The sequence below is a fragment of the Micrasema longulum genome, unplaced genomic scaffold (assembly GCF_059751315.1).
Source record: "Micrasema longulum isolate JH-2025_06_02 unplaced genomic scaffold, ASM5975131v1 h1tg000130l, whole genome shotgun sequence".
Taxonomy (NCBI): Eukaryota; Metazoa; Arthropoda; class Insecta; order Trichoptera; family Brachycentridae; genus Micrasema; species Micrasema longulum.
Window position 1 is genome coordinate 270290 of NW_028277336.1, and position 24136 is coordinate 294425.

At 33.4% G+C, this 24136-nt stretch overlaps 1 protein-coding gene across 1 annotated transcript; it reads left to right on the forward strand.

Moving 5' to 3' along the window:
• The first annotated feature begins 15165 nt into the window (after nt 1-15165).
• LOC148284340 (polyprenol dehydrogenase-like) lies at nt 15166-23172 on the forward strand. Its single transcript, XM_088241468.1, has 3 exons — nt 15166-15280; nt 20596-21341; nt 22204-23172. The coding sequence occupies exons 2-3, from the start codon at nt 20625-20627 to the stop codon at nt 22546-22548; spliced, it is 1062 nt and encodes a 353-aa protein (XP_088097594.1). The 5' UTR covers nt 15166-15280; nt 20596-20624; the 3' UTR covers nt 22549-23172.
• Nucleotides 23173-24136: the final 964 nt, after the last annotated feature.

Consider the following 24136-nt stretch of genomic DNA (forward strand, 5'->3'; position numbering starts at 1 on the left):
AAAACAAGTATATACGGCGAAAATGAACTGTAACGTGAGACGAGGACGACCAAGGAAGAGTGGCATGATCAGATAAACCAAAATCTAAAGTCTGGCCATGTCAAAAGCTGACAGAACCCAAGGGCATGTATGACAAGATGTATGAATGTGGAAGAAGCTAGGAATGTATGCCAGGATAGACGTGTGTGGCGGTCCATTCTCTCTGCCTACCCCTACTGTGAAATGGCGTGATGGTAGTAGTAGTCGTAGTTAATTTTTTTAAAATCGGTTGGATTTCCTCATTTTAAATTATTTAACATCAGTATGCTTGAATAATATTATTATTATATTTCTCATGTGTATCTAGGTGCTACAGGTGTGAAAATATTTTTATAATCATTTTGATAAGATTACATATTGTAATTATTATGTAAATTCCTTGAAGGCAGATATCGATCGAGCCCAAATCTTAATCATCATGATAAATAATTAACTTAAAATAATATGACAATATTTATTATTTTTATTACAACATGATTACAAATATGTGTACTGGTGGATTTTTTAAAGCTGGCGCGTTCGCAATACTTACACAAACGCACATAAATTGTGTAGTATCTGTAAATAAGCCCATGGTATGACATCGCACGGCATACGCATTGTAAAAATAATATCTTTCTCTCTCGCGCTCAGACGCGCTTATGAGCGTGACGTAGGTAACTATTGCTTTGTTAATTGCTAATGAAATGGTAATAAAATATACACAGGATGTTTCTTCGTTCGTTTGAATTTCGCTGCGATTCTTAATAGTAAAAATATAGTAATATTTATTTAAGCTATGGATTAAAAACACTGGTTAATAAATAGACTTATATTTTAATCTAATCAAATCATGAATAGGTCAATTATCTAGTGCTGGCGCTTTCGCAAAACTCACAAAAAAAATTTTTAACATTATTTTTTTAAATCTTAATATTTTATTAAATGTTTTTAAAATCTCTTTTGGATTAGAGCGAAAAAATAATCACTTGATTTATTTTTAAACAAGCATGTTTTTTTTTAGTTTATTTTTGTGTTCATTATAATAATAATTAATACAGAGTAATTAAAATGCACTGTACAAATTATGTTATTGAAAATATGTATACACACTTTTAATAAACAAAAAAGATAGCGCATTTGGTTAAAATTCAAAATAACCTTTTTTTAAATCAACATCCTGTAGATTTTTAATGCGTTTTTTGCCCTTTTCACACATGCCACGCCAATCCACCCGACTTAGTAATTTTGCCGGGTACATTCTACAAACGCGTACAAAATGTGTCACCTCTTGTAGGGTGTATCCGGAAAATTACCGGGCCGGGTAGATTGGCGTGGCATGTGTGAAAAGGGCATCTGTGTGAGTTTAACGAACGCGCCAGCTTAGTTAAACAACCAGTAGGTACAGTTATTACAGAAACAGGCGCACGGAACATGGCAGAAAAGGCGTTTTCGCGTGTTTTTACGTAAGTCCCTGCATTCATTTCGTATGTGATTTTAAAAAATCCATTTGAGTTTTCAATATACAGGGTGCTCTTTAAACTCGGTCACATCCGAAACCACGATGACCGGTATGGGCAAGAAGACATACTGGCATATTTAAAAAAATATTTAGAATGCAGATTTTTTTTAAAAATAAAATATTAAATAATACAAATGGTTGCTTACTACTGCTGGGGAGAAGCAATGGGGACGTGGACATGTGGTTGACGGTGTATCAGACTTCCCCCTCCCCTCTCCTCGCTTCACGATTATCATTTTGATAAGATTACATATTGTAATTATTATGTAAATTCCTTGAAGGCAGATATCGATCGAGCCCAAATCTTAATCATCATGATAAATAATTAACTTAAAATAATATGACAATATTTATTATTTTTATTACAACATGATTACAAATATGTGTACTGGTGGATTTTTTAAAGCTGGCGCGTTCGCAATACTTACACAAACGCACATAAATTGTGTAGTATCTGTAAATAAGCCCATGGTATGACATCGCACGGCATACGCATTGTAAAAATAATATCTTTCTCTCTCGCGCTCAGACGCGCTTATGAGCGTGACGTAGGTAACTATTGCTTTGTTAATTGCTAATGAAATGGTAATAAAATATACACAGGATGTTTCTTCGTTCGTTTGAATTTCGCTGCGATTCTTAATAGTAAAAATATAGTAATATTTATTTAAGCTATGGATTAAAAACACTGGTTAATAAATAGACTTATATTTTAATCTAATCAAATCATGAATAGGTCAATTATCTAGTGCTGGCGCTTTCGCAAAACTCACAAAAAAAATTTTTAACATTATTTTTTTAAATCTTAATATTTTATTAAATGTTTTTAAAATCTCTTTTGGATTAGAGCGAAAAAATAATCACTTGATTTATTTTTAAACAAGCATGTTTTTTTTTAGTTTATTTTTGTGTTCATTATAATAATAATTAATACAGAGTAATTAAAATGCACTGTACAAATTATGTTATTGAAAATATGTATACACACTTTTAATAAACAAAAAAGATAGCGCATTTGGTTAAAATTCAAAATAACCTTTTTTTAAATCAACATCCTGTAGATTTTTAATGCGTTTTTTGCCCTTTTCACACATGCCACGCCAATCCACCCGACTTAGTAATTTTGCCGGGTACATTCTACAAACGCGTACAAAATGTGTCACCTCTTGTAGGGTGTATCCGGAAAATTACCGGGCCGGGTAGATTGGCGTGGCATGTGTGAAAAGGGCATCTGTGTGAGTTTAACGAACGCGCCAGCTTAGTTAAACAACCAGTAGGTACAGTTATTACAGAAACAGGCGCACGGAACATGGCAGAAAAGGCGTTTTCGCGTGTTTTTACGTAAGTCCCTGCATTCATTTCGTATGTGATTTTAAAAAATCCATTTGAGTTTTCAATATACAGGGTGCTCTTTAAACTCGGTCACATCCGAAACCACGATGACCGGTATGGGCAAGAAGACATACTGGCATATTTAAAAAAATATTTAGAATGCAGATTTTTTTTAAAAATAAAATATTAAATAATACAAATGGTTGCTTACTACTGCTGGGGAGAAGCAATGGGGACGTGGACATGTGGTTGACGGTGTATCAGACTTCCCCCTCCCCTCTCCTCGCTTCACCCTTGCAGAAGTAAGCAACCATTTGTTTTTTTAAATAATTTATTTTTGTAAATTTTATTTGTTCTAATAATTTATTTTAATTTATTTTTTTTTTAAAGATTTTTTTGCACCACAACAGGCCAGGAGGCCTAATTACAGTGGTGAATTACATCACAGAGCACCCAGGCTTGAGGAAAATCACATTTTTAATGTTTGTGTTCTCACCGGGAATCGAACCCGGAACTGAACTGAAATTGGGATTAAGCTTTTATTATTTTTCCCACCTTTTAAATAATAAAAGCTTAATCCCAATTTCGGTCCAAAAACTCTCAAAAATGAACTGTTTAGCAAACTAGTTGTAAATATTTATTTTTCTGTCCCCTGTTAAAATACTTATTTGATATTATCTCCAAAATATGTTAAGAATAGTATAAAACTGTAAATGCTGTAAACAATTCACCAGTCTTGAAGATGCCTACTTAGGCGAAAGCGCTCGTTGGTCAAAATAATAAAAAGTAAAACTGAACCAAGAAGTTTCATTGATAAGTTTAGTAATAATGTTATCATAATCATTAACATTTAAAAGGGCATAAAAAAATAATTCACGATATACGACACTTTTGAAAGGAATGAACATGTCTTAAGGCAGAACAATAACATCCGAAATTGTTAGTCGGTATACAAAATTAACCAATAAAGTGTTGTTTGTAAAGCATTATTTTAACCCGCCAAATCTTTGGAACGAAGTTGTTAGTGATTTGAATGAGTTCTTTACAAATATATTATTTTATAAACGAAATATTGATAATTTTAGTTTTGGCCCGAATAATCCGTATAGAATAGCAGCTAAATCATCAGTAATATTGCTTCTGTTGGAATGACGTAAAGTGATTTTTTTAATGGTTCTAGATTTTATTTTTCAAGGTCAGTAAACGAGCCAACTACAGGTCACATACTCAGACTTCAGACCTTAGATTTAATTTTTCTTCTCAAAGACGTTTCGCTTCTCCGTCAATTTATCAATGAGAATCTTACATAATAAATACAGTTGAATTCTATTCTACCCAATATAAATAAAGTATAGAAACACAACCTGCGCAGTGTTTTGTTACTCGTCATTGTTGTCCAAGATGATTTATATTAAAAATAAGCAGTATTCTACCAAAATGTTAAATAACCAACTAAAATTTCAGCTCATAAGTAGATTTTGCTCCCAGGAATATAATAACCGAGTACAATACGAAAACACAATAGAATTTTTGACAATACAGGGGCCTTATGCTGGACTCATTCGTCTTTAATATCGTATACGACTTCTGTAATTTGACGAGTGACAGCATTCTTGAACCATCCCACCCGTACGAACGGAGTCGATTGAAAACCAGTCGACTTTATCTCGCACTCGAAATTGACAATCGAATGCGACATCGTATCTCCAGCTATCAAAATGTATTCAAGTAAAACCCCCGCCATTCACCGTTGAATGAAGACTACAACAGTGATAAATGTTATGATGTTAGTATATCAAACAACAAATATAGCTGTACTTATTTCCAATCGCTTATCAAATGAAGTTTTACTAGAAATATGTTTTTTTTTATTATCGGCCGCCGATGTCAAAATATGTATTTGAGATATATGTATATCAAACTAGCGGAACTGACAGACGTTGTTATGCCCAAACGTTGGTTTGCCTGCTATAAGCTGATTCACCAAACATCTTTTAGATATTCGTATTTTCGATAAACTATATATGTACGAAGTGACATTTGACATTGAGTTCGACATTTCAATCTTTTCGTTTCGTCATTGCATGATTTGCAGTTGCCCAAAGCAAAAATATAAAAAAGTGCAATACCACCAGCCATATATAATTCTTCTGTACGTGTGATGAATTAAATATTTTTTAAAGACATAATGGTTTTTCCAAATGTCAAACTCTGCTCTTCTAACAACAGGGGTGCACTTTATTTACGATTACGAATTTCAAAAATGTATTGAATGTCCGCTAATATTATTTTAGTATTACCGAAAATCCGGTAAAAAGTAATAAATGGGTAGAAATTACAAGGAATATAAGGAAAGATTCTGGTTGAGTACCACAAAAAAACGAATGCTGTAAACATTCAAATAAAAACTTTTTTATATGCAAAAAATAACATTTTCCCATTATTTAAGTAAATGCTTTCTCGTCGAATGCAACCCTGGTTGGTCGATGAATAAAACGTTTATGCTCCTAACTTTTTTTTTACAGATTAGATTGAATATTGAAGATCTACAAACATTGCTCAGCGTAAAGTTTATTATTATGCAAAAAACCGCACGTAAATCGGTTAAGCCGTCGTAGGAGGAGTTTAGTGACATCACATGTACAGAAAAATCATATATATCAAAATAATACTCTTTTGAAATCCATGAATGTCGAATATTTAGTTTAACGATGTTTTTTTATATCAAACCTAAGCAATAATTTAAATGTTGTAGTGTCTCAGTAAAACATTTTGGTTTAGTTAATAAAAATATTAAAACATGAACAAAAGAGTAAGTTTGATTCGAAACAATAGATCGCGAATTAAAATTGAAGTTTTAATGTGACAGGAGAGCCATAGATAAATACGTATTTGTTAGTGTTATCACTTTTCCATTCATCTTGGTAATTAAATTGTCAAGGGTTTTCAAGAATGGCATTATGACGTCGAGATGACAATAGTCGAGTGAGTGACAAAATGCCACACCTTCCCAGCATAAGGCCCGAGTATATTACTGATAATATTTTCAATATTTTACCATAAAAAGTCATATGTTGCAAAGTATTCAGATAGGCCAATGCCAAACAGTTCTGGGCAACATTTTAAGAATACACATTTTGCGTTTATTTTTTTTAATTAGAAGACAAATTGCAAACTTGGTATATCTTTATTTTATTATGATAATTTGTAATATTGATTTTATGTACATTTTAAATAGGTGCGAAGGTTTTCAATATGTATCTGTTTTGAGTGATACCGTGTAAGTTGGATTCGTTCCGACGTTTCGGCTATCATGGTACAATGGATCTCCCAAAAAAGAATACATATGTATACTTTGTTTAGATAATGTGCCTTTGAATGTTCCCAGACAGCGATTAAGATCGTACAGTAAATTTTTAATTTTATCTTCCAACCTAAAAAAATATAGCGCTTTTTAACTCTTTGATCCTAGAACATAGATTTTGAACTTTTTATTATTGAATAATGTTATTTATAGCTTGAAAACTACTAGCTACTACCGTCACGACATTTCCCCTTAGGAGTAGGCAGAGAGAATAGACCGCCACATACGTCTATCCTAGCGTACATTTCTAGCTTCTTCCACCTTCATACATCTTGTCATACATACCCTTCGGTTCTGCCTGTTTTTGATATGTCCAGACTTAAGATTTTAGTTTATCTGATTATGCCGCGTCTTCCTTGGTCGTCCTCGTCTTACTTTACTGTTCATTTTCGCCATATATACCTGTTTTACCATTCTTTCGTCATCCATTCGTTCTACATGACCAAACAATTTCAGAGATTCTTTATTAATCTTATAGCATCATAGCACCTTCAGCGTACACTGCTGCAGTTTGATTCCCCCAGTTGAACGCTAACAGAATCGGGTTGCGGTCCCGAATCCCGAATTAATTTTTTTTCAAACTTCATGTCATTATTGTCAAGGTCATAAGCCCTGTAAATACCTAGACTCCCATATTCCCTCCTTAAAAATGTTTTTCCTCTCTGTTGCATTAAATCCAAATTTGAACAACTCCCTAGGGAGAAAATCCAGCTAGTCTGCAAGCATTTGGACACACTCAAAACATTGTTGAACTTACTTGCTTTCATAATTATGATAGTAAAGGAGTAGTCATTAAACACAACCAAACGTGTGACAGCTTCACGCAAAACTAATCCCCAGGAGTCATCTTTTGGAATTAATGACTTCGAAATATTCGAAACTACTCAAAAACGTCCAACTACGTACCGAAAGTGATTAGTTACATCAAATTCATTCTCATTTATTGTATAAAAAATATGAGGGGGTTAAATGCGAAACCGCCACTGTCCGTGATCACTGTTTTTGGGAAGACCGACAAAACCAGTAGCCAAATGACTATTTCTTTTAAGTTAAATGCGCACATTCAACATAAAATAAATAGTCTTTCCGCTACCTGTTATTCCACGTACAAGTTGCACATTGAACTTAAAAGAAATAGTCTTTTTGCTGCAGATTTTTTTTGGTCTTCCCAAAAACAGTGGTCATGGACAGTGGCGGTTTCGCATCAAACCCCATCATAAATGAGTAATTTTGCACAAAGACAAATTTGTACAGTTAGGGAGCAAAGGGTTAAGAATTATCGCGTGTTAATATTAGGTATATAATTATATAGAAAATAATGCTTACATAGGAAATAATGCTTATATTGATATCTTTAACGATAATTTAAATAATTATAGGAGAACCAATACTGAATTTGTAAAATCAATTAGGTAAATTTGCCATAATTTGTAGGATAAATGTAAAATGGATTTGGAAAAAAATAATTGTGTTTTCAAAATCAATATGGATATTGTGGAGAAATGTTAGCATACGCAATTTTTAAAATGTTTTTTTTTTTTTAAATATTTTTTTTTCTCAAAAACGCGACATATTTGGCCTTGACAATTATGACATCAGGATTCGTGACGATGCTCTATTTAAATATAAACAATCACAAAAAAGTTCTAATTTAACTGAATCGTGACCTTATAGGGGCGTGGCCAATGCAACGAAACAGTTTCGCTGGAATTAAAATATATTTTTTATACTACTTATAAATACAAAAAAAAAATCCTTGAAATTATTTCATCAATTTAAAATTATAAAAAAAAGAGACTTGATATTTCCCTATTATTGAACAGAACTTTCGAAAATATTTAAAGGTATTTCTGGATGCCACCAGATTTGTATATCTGACAGGACCTACAACAGAGCCACGGATAGTAGTGTTATGTACTTACATAGTACGTATTGTATTTAGCAAGCTGGTGGTAGAATTGCGTTCTCCACAGGATGAAATATACCCAAAGTTCTGATGCATTTGGCACTTAACCATCTGGTAAAGCCCCTGGGACCAATATTAACATCTTACGGAATGCAGAAATTATGTATTTTTATGAAAATGGGTCGTTTATAGAATGCACCTGAAAACCGTATGCTTCAACGTGTGAGAAATATTATTTTGCATAAATCTGACGATGTGGCGCGGGAAGAATAAATGTACCTATTTTTTTGTATCAAACCTACCCCTCCAAAAGACCAAAACTTGTATTATGTAAATCCATACGCAGTCCTTTGAGAAATGTAATCTCTCGTGGTTACTACGTCGCTCTGACGTAATACTTGGTATTAATATACACGGTATCTTTCAAGTGTAACAGTAAAATGGTTTTTGTAATATCTGTTAAATAATAAAATTAATATACAACATCTTCGTGTCTTCTCAATTGATATGTTGGACTTCGAATATTTATTCTCTGTGTGCTACACTACATCGACACATAACAGTAGCGAGAAGCTCCATTCGGTATCCTTCTTCTTCTTCGTTTTTTAATGGCGTTTTCGCCTCTCAACTTGGGTGTTCTGGCCATTCCATTCGGTATTCGTAGAGAGGAAGAAAGGGACAAGACCGAAGGATGTGTGGATGTGTATCGATTAGGATATCCGCAGCAGCACGAAGGCGAATCAACCATATTAAGGAGAACTATAAATGATTTATTAGTTCTATTTAAAATCGTTAATTCAGTATTGGACAGCCCTGAAATTTTGGCCCTCATTGGTTTTAAAGTAACAGTTAGAGTGACTAGGCTAGTTCAACTTTATCACTGCAACAATCATATCTCAATATATTCTAGCAATTCAGAACTGAATCGTCTACATGCGCTGGGTAATAAACATTCGGATTTAGGTGACATATTTTTATTGAAATTTCCAGCTTATAAACAATTACTTGTAAAACATTTTAGTGTGGAATCAATATTTTAATTATGTTCTTTCTAAGTAAGCATTGAAAAAGTTGTTACCGTATATACTCCACTGTAAATACTAATCTATGTATGTAATGTAAAAGGTACTTGTACCGTTAATTCTTGAAAAAAAAAAAAATATTAAAAACGAATAATTTTTATTCAGTTCACCATGAACTGATAAAATCTAATTAAGGCAGTTATCATTATCTCGTGTTTTGAACTTATAGATATATTTTCTGAAAGTGTCATGGCCCGACAATATTTGCGTGAGCTCGTGAGTCCGTCCAAAAGTATCCAATATCTCGGCGTCTTTTAAATGTTTGAAAAACAGTTTCGTTATATGATATTTTATTCAAATTTGTTGCAGTTTGGCGTGAATATAAGTGTACATACCCATGTACATAAAAACTTTAAACTTTAAACAGGAACATCAACTTTCTTTTTTTTGCATACGGATTACAGAAGTGAAATTTTATTTTGAATACTATTTTAATCGGTGATTAACCTAACATAATATTACATGTACTGTAATCAATTAAGAGGGATGTCGAAACTAACACACTAATAAAATTAATAAAATGGTCTCGCTAGAAGCAATTTTTTCAAACGTGAATAAAATACTGGCAGCAAGTAACGGATTTTTTGATATGATAGAACATTATATACATGTAACTTAAACATAAATAGTATACTATATTATTTATGTTTAAGTTACATGTATTCTTGGCGCATACATATACTTTATATTTGTATAAAAATGATTTTTAATTTCTTACATTTGATTAGCTAGGCATTTATAATGAAGTAGTTTTTGTTTTTTTTTTTATTTCTTATTGTTATATTATCATAGAACTACTTATGCTTTAAAAGATAAAAAATCTCCATCTTAGGCAGGCTGAGCCATGTTAGATGGAAACTATCCTAAACAGAGAACACTCAGTTTTTCATTTTCTACTAATTATGTTTATATAAATTCCCTGTTATTAAATATGTATACTAATTTTATGCCATAAATTTATAAAATAAAAAAATGGTTGGCAAAATAACGTTTCTTGTCAACAATGAATTTGACACTACCTCCTTCCATATCTTCTCTTTAAAACCTGCTGACAAGCCTCTGAAATAGAGGCTTTGCGGGTTATTACTTTAAAAAAAAAAAAACTAAGTACGACAGTTTTTTCTTCTATTTCTGATTGTGATGAAGAAATTCCGGGGGGCGAGTCACCCACCTGAAGTTTCCCATCCACCGACCAGATGATCCGAGTAAAACATGAGACAACATTATTTTGGTACGTGTATTTGTACATACACAAATCTGGATTTTCTCCCAAGGGGGAGTAGGTATATATTTTTTATTTATATCCCTACAGAGATGAGGTAGAATTTTTTCAAATTAAGGATTATGGATATTCGAGCGTTTACAGGGCTTATGACCTGTCATTGGCTGGGTTAAGTGGCCACTTTAAGTAGGTACTACAACATTCCCCATTCCGCTTAATAGCGAATATCCACACAGGTAACATTTTTGATTTTTGTATATGTGTTACTAATCGAGAAACCATCCACAAGCGAGTTGGAGCGCCATCTATGTATTGATATTGAAGTTAAGTAAAAATCAAAAATGTTACCTGTGTGGATATTCGCTAATAAGCGGAATGGGGAATGTTGTAGTACCTACTTAAAGTGGCCACTTAACCCAGCCAATGACAGGTCATAAGCCCTGTAAACGCTCGAATATCCATAATCCTTAATTTGAAAAAAATCTACCTCATCTCTGTAGGGATATAAATAAAAAAACATGAGACCATTAAAACTTTTTACCAAAGCAATCTCCTCCATCTCACCCATGTAACAATACTCAAATCAATCATGTAACGCTTTACATTCAAACGATGCTAGCAAATTGCGGATATTGACTTAAAAAAACAGTGTTTTGCTCACGAAAAATACAGGATTCTTCGTGAAACCATAAATTTACTTCCTGAAAAGTTTGACATCAATAAATATTTTTTCCAGAAACGGTCTGTTGATTGTCCTTCACAGTCTATGGAAAAACCAAAAGCTCTTGAAACATTGAAAGCCAATTCACATACTACGAATACAGACAAAAACATGTGAAAAGTCAAAAAGTAGTTGTTGGCAAGTTCACCTCTTCGATTCCCGGGAGGATTGACATGAAATATTTGTTTATTTTCTGGTAAGATCTGGCTAGATAAGATAGATATATTCCATGATCCTTCCACAACTTTTGCGAATTATAAAGTAGTTTTAGGACTGGAACCTGACGCGTAAGACTGATTTCTTAACTTTTCTGTAACAGATGACCGAAATACGCTGCATTTTCTTTACCAATGCAGTGCCCTGTGCACAATCACATGCCAAGGGTTTGATGATTGATTGATGGTGTTTTATTTATTTAATTAAAATTAAAATAACAACACTTTGTTACTAACCACGTAATATTTATTTTATGACAGACCGGTTTCGAAACTACACGAGCTTCCTTATTGTGGTTTAATTTATTTTTGTATAAATTAAACCTTAATGAGGAAAAATAGGTGCGAAGGTTTTCACGGTCACTGTTATCAATATGTTTCTTTTTTGGGTGATACCGTGTGTGGAACAAATCCAACACACACGGTATCTTTTTTTGCACACCACAACAGGCCAGGAGGCTAAATTACAGTGGTGAATTACATCGCAGAACACCCAGGCTTGAGAAAAATCACATTAAATTTTTATGTTCTCACCGGGAATCGAACCCGAAAAATTCGTGTGTGAGTCAAGCGTCTTGACCACACCACCACGGAGGCCGCCTTATTATTCTTCTATTCTTAATGAGGAAGCTTAAATAAATATACAAATACACACAAACACACCTCTACACTCTACACTTAGTCTCATACAAATAGTTGTACCACAAATTAATATGTATGATATGAAGTTTAGAAACTTCGCTGGTCTGTCTTTAAACCGTATATTTTTTATGTTATTATATCATTGTCGACTGTTATAATAAATAATAATAAGAAAATATTAAGATACGCTGATATTGATGTAGCGATGCCGTGCCCTATGCGCCATTGGGTGCGGGAAGGGAATGAAGCCTTTTATTTTTATTAATGAATAACCACAAAGTTAGCGCTTTGAATAAAATTGATTTTTCATTCATCCGATGACTTGGTCGAATGCTACTCCTCTCTTGAGGATAGAAGTAACAAAAAAATGAGATCATGGTCTTTGGTCGAGTTGACAATTTATTATCGGCGAGTGAATTTCGTATGCTTTTACCAACTGTTCCAAGCAACTGAAAAACGCTAATGATCTAGGCCTAGAGCAGCGGTGGCCGACCGGCGGCGGCGATCGGGACAATTTATTTACCTCTTTTTTTTTTTTTTTTTTTTTTTTTCAATTTTTATGCTTCTTCTCGGACCAGATGGACTCATCAACAATGTTTTGAGTTTATTAAAATTTTTGTAGACATGAACTGGATTCATGTCAAATGTTTTCAGGCATTGCCTAGTATGCAGGTGAAATAATTTAATCAGATACATAAATACCAAACACAACAATAAACGTTTCAGCTCCTTAACAAACATCAACAGAAGGATGAATTGAAGGAATATAGATGTTTAAATATAGGCAGAATGCTGAATGTTACACAGTGTGTAAATTGGTCACATAAACCAGCTAATGACAGGTCATAAGCCCTGTAGATGCCTAGACTTATATTGTTGTATTATGTTTATATTAACAGCTCCCAAGGGGGTTGAATCCAGTCCTAGTCTACAAAAATTTGGACAAACTCAAAACATTGTTGATAAATCCACCTGGTCCAAGAAGAAGTATATAATTTGAAAAATATTTTCAGGCATTGCCTTGTTTGTAGGTGAATTAATTCAATCATATGAATCTCACTCGCAACAATAAAGGTTTCAGCTATTTAACTTCACAAACGTCCACATATTGATGGATCGAAGGAATATAGATGTTTAAATAGAGGCAGATTGGTTAATGTTACACAGTGTGCAAAGTGGCCACTTCAACCAGCCAATGACAGGTCATAAGCCCTGTGGACGCCTAATCTTCTTTATTTCCTTCTCTAAAATTCTCTTCATCTCTGTTGTATTACGTCAATAATAACAGCTCCATAGGAGGTTGAATCCATTTCTTAATTTCAAACGAAAAATAATTTACACTATACTATGCAGAAGAGAGGAGAGGTGATGGGAAGGAAAGAAGAAGAAAGGAACAATTCAAACATTTAGATAGTGACATTTCAATATTGATTTAAATGTAAATAAAGAAGGGGCGTCTCTAACATTAGTGGATATAGTATTCTACAATCTAACAACTACTACAGCCACTAAAATTAGAACGGTGAAGGGGTATTAAAAGGGTTCTCTCGTTACTAGAGCGAAGAGATAGTCCATGTTGTGATAGAGGTTGATTTTTGGCGTAAGTGTTCTTTTTTTATTTTTTATTAATAAATTTCATGAAAGATACATGTTTTTTAAAAATTCTTTACATATCTACTTATACACATTTAGTAAATTAATGTTATTACCACAACTCTCCAAAAAAAGAGACTGACTCTTGTGCTTGGAGAATGACTTACACTGTTGTAGTTGTTTATTATAAGAGTTTATATAATTTTAAATACGAGTACATGAGAAAAAATAAAAACATAGGATATGTAAAGAAAAAAACATAAAACAATAATACATTCATACTAATTAAAATGTATTGTAGTTTTTACACGTGTTCTTTCAATTTCTTTAGATTTACTTTAAATTTATTTATTGATATATTATTTTTAATAGTTTTCAGTTCTTTGGGGAGATTATAATAACTTTTTACACCTTTGAAGACAAAGCTATGTTGACCATGACTTGCGTGGAATTTAGGAATTTTAATATTATGTGGGTATCTGAGTTACTTATTCATCTAAAATTCTTGTATTTTTTCTTCTTTATAAATTTGTGTAATATAATTTGTTTTATAAAGAGTGTCTACTGCAACCTTTAATATTTTATATAGACTTTCCGTATTGAATGTTGAGGGTTTCTTTAAAATTACTTTAATAATTAATCTTTGTACTATTTTAAGACGGTTTAATATATTGGCATATGCACCACCCCATCCTATGATACCATATTGTAACAAAGATTGTACAATTGAGTAATAAGATATTTTAAATTATTGATTTTTAAAAAATATTCCTTAATCTAACAAATATGTACTTACATTTTCTAATTTGTTTTACTAGTTCACTAATATGGTCATTCCATTTTAAGTTTTGGTCTATGTATACACCAAGATATTTAATTTTATCTGTTGTATCAAGTTACTGAACATGTTAGATCGCAGTTAGTTTTGTTACAATTGCTTTAATAAATAATTATTTTTACTACTGAATCTAAATTTGTTTTGTTAATAAAAAATGGGATGATTTTTGTCTTTTCCGTATTTGAAAATAATACATTTTTGTCAAACCATAATTTCAATTTATTTACAACGTTATTAGCTACTAAATTTACCGAGTTCTAAACTAAAACAACCATACAATTTTGAAATAACATAGTCAAAGACCACGGGCTGAAATTAAACTCAACATTGTTCCCGGTATTACGCACTACAACAATTACACGGAATGTTCTTGCTGCCGACCGCGACACGGTACAAATTACTAGTACATGAACACAATTTTTCTCTACAGAAATGTCGGAACGAATCTAATTTACACAGAATCGCCCAAAAAATATACGCATTGATATCAGTGGCCGTGAAAACCTACGCACCCATTCGCAAGCGATTACAAAATATTTTCCAATTTAATATACGGTTAAGTCTATTACAAAACTCTGATTAAATGGTTGGTAGATCGCACGGACTCTGGACAGTGAAATGATCTCGGGTCTGACAAGTTGGCCTCCCCTGGTCTGGTGGAGTACAGAATATCGCTACAAAACTCATTGAATAAATTTAAAATAAATATCACTTTCAAATGTATCGGCGGCTAGTCAGGAATTGCGTAGAGCAGTTTATAGTCGTGTTTTGTGAATTTAAATTTGAGTGCGATATTTAAAATAAATACGTCGAGTTGTATTTTTGGTGAGTTTTGAAAATTGTGAACAGGTTGCGTTGTGTACTATATTTGTCCAATGCGATTAGAGCCCTACGCATCGCGTTATGGAAATCGTTTTTTTTATTTGTTTTGTAGAAACATACTACAACAGCGATTAAATTACATAATGAAGATAAGATTGGAAGACAGACCAGCGATGTTTCTAAATAATACTCATACACTTATCTATTTATAAATTTGTATGAACCATTTGGAGTTCAAGTCCCGATGATGAGGAAGTAACATCGAAACTGGTTGACGTATAACTCTAGTGGTTCATACAAATTTATAAATGTAAAATGTCAAACCATAAAGTGAAAAATGCTTTTGATATAAAAAATATATGATCATACGAATTAAATTATGGTACATTCTTAAACGTGTGCGTTTGGGTGGGCCGGTACTTTTTGTTTCCGAATTTTGAAATAAAGGGGGTTTAAAAAGTTGCGTTTTGGATTACTCGGAATGCAAAAAATATTTGATACTACTTTTGGCCCTCAAGCTTAAAGTTTTCGAAAAAGTAAACTTTTTGCGCTAAACCGGCTGTCATTTTTTTTTTTTAAATATATTTTATATATACATATTTTTTTCTTGCAAACTATAATTAATAGTAAAAATAATGTGACCTCACCCGTGCCGAGGACACTTAACAATATACTTTTTTTAAAATGTTTTTACATTAGAGAATAAACAGAGATAATTAACAAAATATTCACAGTTTTAAAAACTAGGTATATATGTACATCTATATTATTCGTATTTAAGTTAGAAAATAGGTCCAATTAAATTTTATAATGTGCATTAAACCTTATTAAATAAGCATCCAAGGGCGTGAGCACTTTGTTTTGTAATAAATGGGTAGCATTGTTTTAATGAGCCATTGTTTTCATCAATATAAGCCAAGCGCTCAACGGAATCAGTCCCGCGGAGTGTAAACTTTTTGCATTTCGGTAGTTTTAAAACGTGTTCGAATTTGTAGTGTGATTAATCTTTACCAACAAAAAAAATAAGTTGTCAATATAAATAATTAACAAAATATTCAGACAATTATAAACTTCAAACTTTGGTTGAGGGACAAAAGTAGTATGGAATATTTTTTAGATTATTTTTACCTTCAATGTGATTCAATTTTTACCTTCAAAATGCAACTTTTTAGACCCCTTTCTCTTTGATGTCTAAAAACATAAAAAAAACTTCATACATGATTGGCCTACTCTAGTGTACGTGCATGTATACATGCGTTAGAGGGTGTGTTTGTGCATATTTGAATAAGGGTCAGTTTCCAAGGGAGTGAAAGCATGTGCATCATTTAAGCAAGTCGGAAATCGAAATATCCTTTTACTCAATTTTGAAAACACTTTCTTCATACCTTTTACAATTCTAAATCTTCAGCCTTTTCATCTAACACTCGAAATTGTCAATATTCCTGTACATACTGTTTGTTTACCCAATAAAATAAATGTTGTAATCTAGGCATTTACAGGGCTTTTCATCTGTCGTTAGCTGGTTTAAATGTCCACTGTACTGAGACAGATTTCAACAAATATGAGACAGTAGATTATCAAAAAGGATTTATGCGTAGTAATAATATGTTACTCGGTAATTGAAACAAAATAACATAGGGCAATCGAATTATCTATAGTCCTTAAAATTTAGCTTAATTAAATGACAACTGTCAAACTCATGTCAGTAGTGATGCGAAATTACTGACCACTGATCATGTACCGATCAAATAGATTTTATCAGTTTTTTCATGCAAACATGAAATTCTGTTTCCGAAAATTGATATTAAAACGCAAAAACAAACCTATTATAGAGTTCACCAAAATATAAGACATTTATACTTTTTTCGTGAACATTATCAAAATATTTTTTTTTTTATTCGATCAAATTATGTTGATCAATTTGTCCATCTCTAACGTTTTTGCAAAACGATGTAACCTTATAAGAACGTCGTTAATAATAAGGTTTATTTTAGTTTTTTTTAAAATTTTATTTTATTTTATTTATTTCGAATACAAACAGATGTACAGGTTAAATGAATATATTTTTTAAAAACTATATAAAATGTATACATAGTATACGCCTGCCATCCAATTATATGTATTCACTAAATAATACTGTAATAAAGCGACGACGGCTTGAAGTTTAAACTATATAAATAATAAATATACTAAATATTAAAATAAGATAAATATGGACAAAACAAGGAGATAGTGGAAAGAAAAAGAAGGAAATTGATAAGGAGTCGTAAAGGATGATTGAAGGAAAGTGAGAGTGGAAAATTGCATTTGATTTAATGATTAAATGAATTATGAATGAAGAGCATGAATTTTTAGTTTTAAAGCTAATTTTATATATTTATGTTTATTGTCAAGCATTGTATTAAAAAAATAAATTAACATACCAAATACGTATGATTTTTCGTGTGTCAATATAAATAACTTCTTAGACTTTACTACAAAGTTATGTCGTCAGTTTTTCTGACAACTGTCATTCTAATCATACTATATTTTAAGGACTTTAGGACATTTTATTAATCTAATTTAAGTAGTTTATACTGCATTTTCCCTTATGAAACAATTTTTTTTTAATACCTGCCTAAAAAACGCAAAAATCATTATTTTTAACAAATATTTCTTATTAAAACTATATATTTTAAAACTCTTTAAGTAACATTTTGTCGTGAAACAGTCTAACTACCGTAACCACCAAACCAATGCCATAAATAAAAAAAATAAAAAATTCTAATCACAAAACAGTTCCATTAACAATATTATAAAACTGTCGACCTATTGACTGTTACATAAAATGAGATAAGCTCTCGATAACATTGCATAATTTTAAATAAATATTTTATTTAACCTGTTTCTGGCGGTGCGTTTTAGATCCGTGTTTTTCAACTGTTTTGAATACCTCCTTATGAGTAGAAAAGCTAGCTGGCGACCCCCCTCACCTCTCATAGGATTAACTGAACGTAGTTATGCAGAAAGCAGCCAGTCCACAATTTTGAAAAAAATAAGGCGTTCCTCTGTTATTGGTGGCGTCCGTCTACTCCCAACTGAAGGAATGTCTCAATCGAATATTTAAAAATTAAATGCTGTTCATGATGCTTGGCAATCGCGATGGAAATCTTCCCCTTCATGGAGAGTTACCTTTCTTTTTTTTCCTGCAATCCGTCAGCGCTTAGAATCTTCTTGGGTTATCCCCGATCGCTGGACTACGCAGTTTTTATCAGGTCATGGTAAATGTAATCAAAAATGATTTGTTTTTAATATTGTTGACTCCCCTTCGTGCTGCTGCGGATATCCTAACTAATCTTCTGAACACATCCTGTGGTCTTGTCCCTCCCCCCTTCTCTTCTATGATTGCCGAATGGAGCTTCTCGCGACTATCCGTGGCCCTGTTATAGGTCCTGTCGGATATACAGACCTAGTGGCTTCCAAAAAGAATTTCAAGGCTTTTAAAAAGTTTTGTAATCAGTCAGTGAAGAATTCACATCCCTCTTTTCTCAATCCAATGAAGTACATATTATGTACTTCTGGATTACTTTTTTTCAGCACAAAGATGCTAAGGCTAACAGATATCAGAGAGTTCCTTCGGGCAGCTTTTCTCGTTTGACAACGAGCAAATTTTCCGTGTATGTGGGCACCGCCAACGAGACTTATGTCCTCAGATGCGGTTGCGGTATGTGGTGAGCAAGCTGTTGTAGTAAGGTCAATTCTATGTTTAGCTAAAAACAGCTGGACCGCTTTTATACAAAAATAAAATAAATAATCACCTTCAGAAAAAATCTGACCTTACTTGTGTAGATTTGATTATTCACTCTTTACATAAAAGTTCTATTATCTTAGTTTCACTTTTCTCTGGCTGGCTGAATTCTGCATAACTACGTTCAACTCGTGTCTCGCTAAGAAGATCCTGGGGGAGGCGACGGGGACGTAGCGCCAAATCTTAACCCCCCAGAGAGTCCCGACCCACACGGTAAAAAACACGGTTTTTGATGATCATGTGGCCTTAAAATCTGTTCCGTTTTGGGGTTCGGAAAACGGGTCAACGAAATGTCGATTTTAGTTAAACATAATCAGTCCGACGCGACGTGCAGTTGTGGTTGTGGGGGGGCATTTTTGAAAGACAGGAAAACAATGTTCAAAACCTGTTGATCAAAATTCTCAGCCACCGCCTATCTTAATTTCATTGTTTACTTTCTTTTGTCATGTATGTATATTATTGGACATGTTGTATACTAATACTGCCCTGCTAAGCCCAAAAGTCTTGAATGAAAAAAAAACATTTTGCGTTTCACATGTTTCATAAGCCAACAAGTCATTTCTGCTTCTCAAATATGAACGGTGCACTAAAATCTACTTTGGCAAACAAATGTTTATCGCAGGAGGCTAAACTAGCAGTTCACAACGGAGTTCTAGTTCCAACTCTAATGTATGGAAGCGAAGTATGGAATTGGAAAAATAATGATGAAAGTAGGTTGAATGCTGTCGAAATGCGATCCCTCAGGCGAATGTGTGGTAAAACGATGTATGATAGGTGCACAAATGTCGAAATCCGTGAAGTGTGTAAGGCTGAGACATGCATTATTGACAGAATTAAGAAAGGGGTGCTGCGTTGGTTTGGACATGTAGAGCGAATGGACAGCGAAATAACGACTAAAAGGATCTACGATGCAAATGTTGATGGATGCAGAAAACGAGGAAGACCGAGAAAGGCATGGCACGATCAAGTCCATCAAATACTTGAAGATGGACATGTCAAAAGTAGGAATAATCGGCGTGCGTGCATAAGAAGATGTATGAATGTAGAGGAAGCGAGGTCTGTATGCCAAGATAGAGTGTTATGGCGTTCTATCCTCTCTGCCTACCCCTACGGGGAAACGACGTGATGGTTTGTTGTTGTAAATATGAGATATTCTACTGTAAATTTTCAGTCATTGCATTGGCCACGCCCTTAATACGTCACGACTCATGTTCATTTTGAACTTTTTTCGAAACCGTTTAAATTTTTATAGAACATGCACACAGTTATCAATGCTAAACATGTCGCGTTTTTTTAAATAATTTCTTTTTCAAAGTTATGTATGAAAACATTTCATCACAATATTCATATGATTTTAGAAATACAATTTACTTTTCTAAATACATTTTATATGTTTTTATCGGTATTCATAGTATGTGATATTTCCCTATTTAGCAGATACTTTTAACCTCAGCTGGGCAAAATATCTATCAACATTACGACCTTATTTCATGATTCTTTAAGATCCGATAACGATTTATTGTTGTTCTAGATCAGTTCCGTATCTGAAGGCCATCTGAAATGATAATTGGTATAGCTGTATCATGTCTCGTGGCTTGGTTGACTATGGCGCTGTCGAAACAGAAGAACTCCGTCGGATTTTTTTTACGGGGAATAAAGTACCCAATCCACACGGTACTTACTGGATTCATATCGCTGTTCGCAGGACTCGCTATGAGAGGGTTTAATAAACTAGATTACTACCCAGACAGAAAGGGTCTTACAGCGGTTGTTACTGGAGGAGGTAAAGGTATGGGAGTCTTCGTTATCAAAGGATTGGCAAAATCTGGAATGCGCGTCATAGTAGGCGTAAGAAAACCAAACTTGTGCGAGGCGCTGTCAAAAGAAATTAAAGAAGAAAACCATCCAGGATCTGTTGAATTCACGGAAATTGATACTTCCTCTCTATCGTCAGTCAAAGCATTCGCTGACAGAGTCACCAAGGCGCATCCTGAGATCCACCTCTTAGTCAACAACGCTGGAGTAATAGATGCACCGTTTAAACTCACCGAGGACGGCTTTGAAACACATTTGGCTACCAACTACATCGGGCATTTCTATTTGACCCATTTGCTGATGAAGAATTTAGAACGGGCCGGGACCAAAGGAAAGATTTTTTCTAGGATTGTGAACGTCAGCTCTTGTGCTCATATGGTAACTCCAATTTGCTATAATGACATACATTTCAAGGAAGAGTATCATCAGTCCGCTGCTTATGGGCAGTCTAAACTTGCACAGGTACACTTGTATTGGCATATTATTATTATTATTGAGTCTTTATTCAACAAAATACACATGTTATTTCAATATTATCACTTTGAGTAACGGCCGAATACACATAGAATTTACCCTGTGCCCGGCCCATTTTTGTGAAATTTCCTGCTTTATGAAGGGTTTCTAAAAAATGTCATAGTTATGAAAATACTGTAAAATCTGTTGAAACTTCTCATATTTATTTGAAACAATTCAAAACATTTTTGTACGATAGTTTTGCCAACATTGGTCTTTATGGAGAGCCACATTGAAATGTTCGCACATATACAGGGTCTCACTCCTTTTTTGTACTTTGTATCCCAGAGCCGTGTAAACACGTGATTATAATAACCACTTGTAGTGTCCCGGTCCCGTGTTTTTACGTAGTTTACCAGCAGCAAAAAAGTACTAGTAACAGTCACTAGATATCAATAAAATGAACTTTTTTAGACAGCTGGTAAACCACGTGAAAACGCGGGACCGGGACACAACGCGTGGTTATATAACCACGTGTTTACACGGCTCCGGGATAAAAAGTGTTAATGCATTTTACTATGGATACAGCAGCAGGGATAATCTCATTCTAGACACCTAGATAAAATTCTAAAACGAAATCGTTTCACGCTGATCCGGTTTTTTAGGTTTTACGTTCTCTGCATTTTGTCAAAATGTTTTTGTACAAATCAAACCAATTTTTGCCACATAAATTATTCAAATCAGGGTTGCTAAACTTGAGTCATCATTTTTATGCATCATTTTCATGCTTCTATGACTATCAACAATTCACTATCGGGTCTATGTTAAGATCAAATAAATTGTGTATTCAACTACCTTTTATTGTTTTCAGTTGATGTTTTCAAGATATCTTAACCGAGATTTGGAATCTCGCCGAATTCCCGTGCGGTCATACGCCAACCACCCTGGTATAGTGGACACCCAAATGACTACCAAGTTCAAGTCTGTTCCGATAGTTTCCCTTCTGATGAATATGATGAAGACACCCAAAGAGGGAGCCGAGACCATCCTGATCTGCTGCTTATCAGAGCACCTGGAAGGTACAGGTGGCCAGTTTATCAGCGACGGACGAGAATATTACTCTACGAGCTTCTCTAAGAGTGAAACCCAACAACAGAAACTATTTGATTTCACAACGGACCTTCTAAAGATCAAGAAATTTGGAGTGACTGAATAAAACAAATACATTAATCGTTTGCGCTGTACGATTTTAAGTCCTGGTCATTTGAAAGGAAGGCTTCCTGCAACCTTACTTCAGATGTTAATGTCCGGGGAAGTAAATTTTCCCAGCATATCTTGGCTTATAATTTTGGGACATACAATCCTCCGTCCAGCATGTTATGTGTATAAAATAAATGTCTCGGCGAAGTCAGCCATAATCAAGGCTTTCTATATGCCCAATTAGTGGAGTCTTTCCAAGTTTATAAATTATTATCACTTTTTTGTACAGTTACTAGTACGTCGTTGTGCAAACATTTGTGCACTTTTAAGAGAATGAAATTGCTTTGAGCATACAACAAATAATGTCTACGAATTGAAACACTAAGCTTTAAGTGACTGACAGATAATTTATCATTAATTAACTCTTATTATATGTATGTCAAAAGGGTGACATAAAGCAAAATAAGAACTCTGGCCTTCCACACAGTAGCCAGGCTCATTAAAGATCTGGGCTTCGAGGGCGAGAACTATTCACAGGGACTCATCATAATAGTTTTTACTGGTCGCAGTGACGTCAGAAGCTTATATAGAACTGACCCCCACTTTAAGCAATAAGAATAAACATGTATGTCAGAAAGTTGAATAGAGTTAAGCACTATTAATTATTTCTAACTGTTATTACACTAAAAATATTTTATAGTCCCTGGACTGGTACCTGAAGCGTGAGACTGATAATCTTACCTGCATGTAACAAAATGATCAAGATATGCTCCGATTGGTGTACCCTTTGCAACATTAGGTGCGGAAAGGGAATGATGATAAAGCACTATTAATTTAATCAAATCAGTGAGCATAAAAATAATCAAATTTATAAAGTAATAATCACATCCTTAATTTTCGGAATTATAATCAAATACAATATACTATTATTATATTATTACGTATTTTTGATCTATAAATCAATTATATGGTGAATCAGAACTAAACGAACAAATCTATCAAAATTCTTGGTTTTATCAATAGAATGACGATGGACTTCAAAAATATTATTACCGTCAAAATATACCATGTTTTTGTTTTATGTGGTAGATTTGGCTCTGCTCTATTTGGCCATTTTATTTGTTAATTTATTTATTTAAACACTTTATATACATATACAGTTTACATAAATATGTATAAGGGCGGGCATATTGCCTTGAGGCAATTTCTTCCTACCTTCAGTGGTATATGAACATATTGTTGGTTTATTAACTCTTGTGTGGCTGTGATGTCACACTAGCCGACAAGTAAAATTTTTATAACTATGCTGAATTTTAATACAAAAAATATTTATCCTTGCTACGCGAAGAATGAATGTCCGCTAAATTAGCAACACATCTGTATAAGAGAGACCACGAAGATAGAACTCATACCAAGGAAGACAGAGACGCTGTTATTTATTTATTAATTTATACATCCACGGTTCAAAGAACCTTTTACACAAAATAATCATTTACAGAAATAATAACAGCAGTGCACAATAATCATGTAGTACATATTATGAAATAATAGAATAATTAAAACCAAAAAATTTAGTGAACATATAATACAAAAAACAAAAAGTA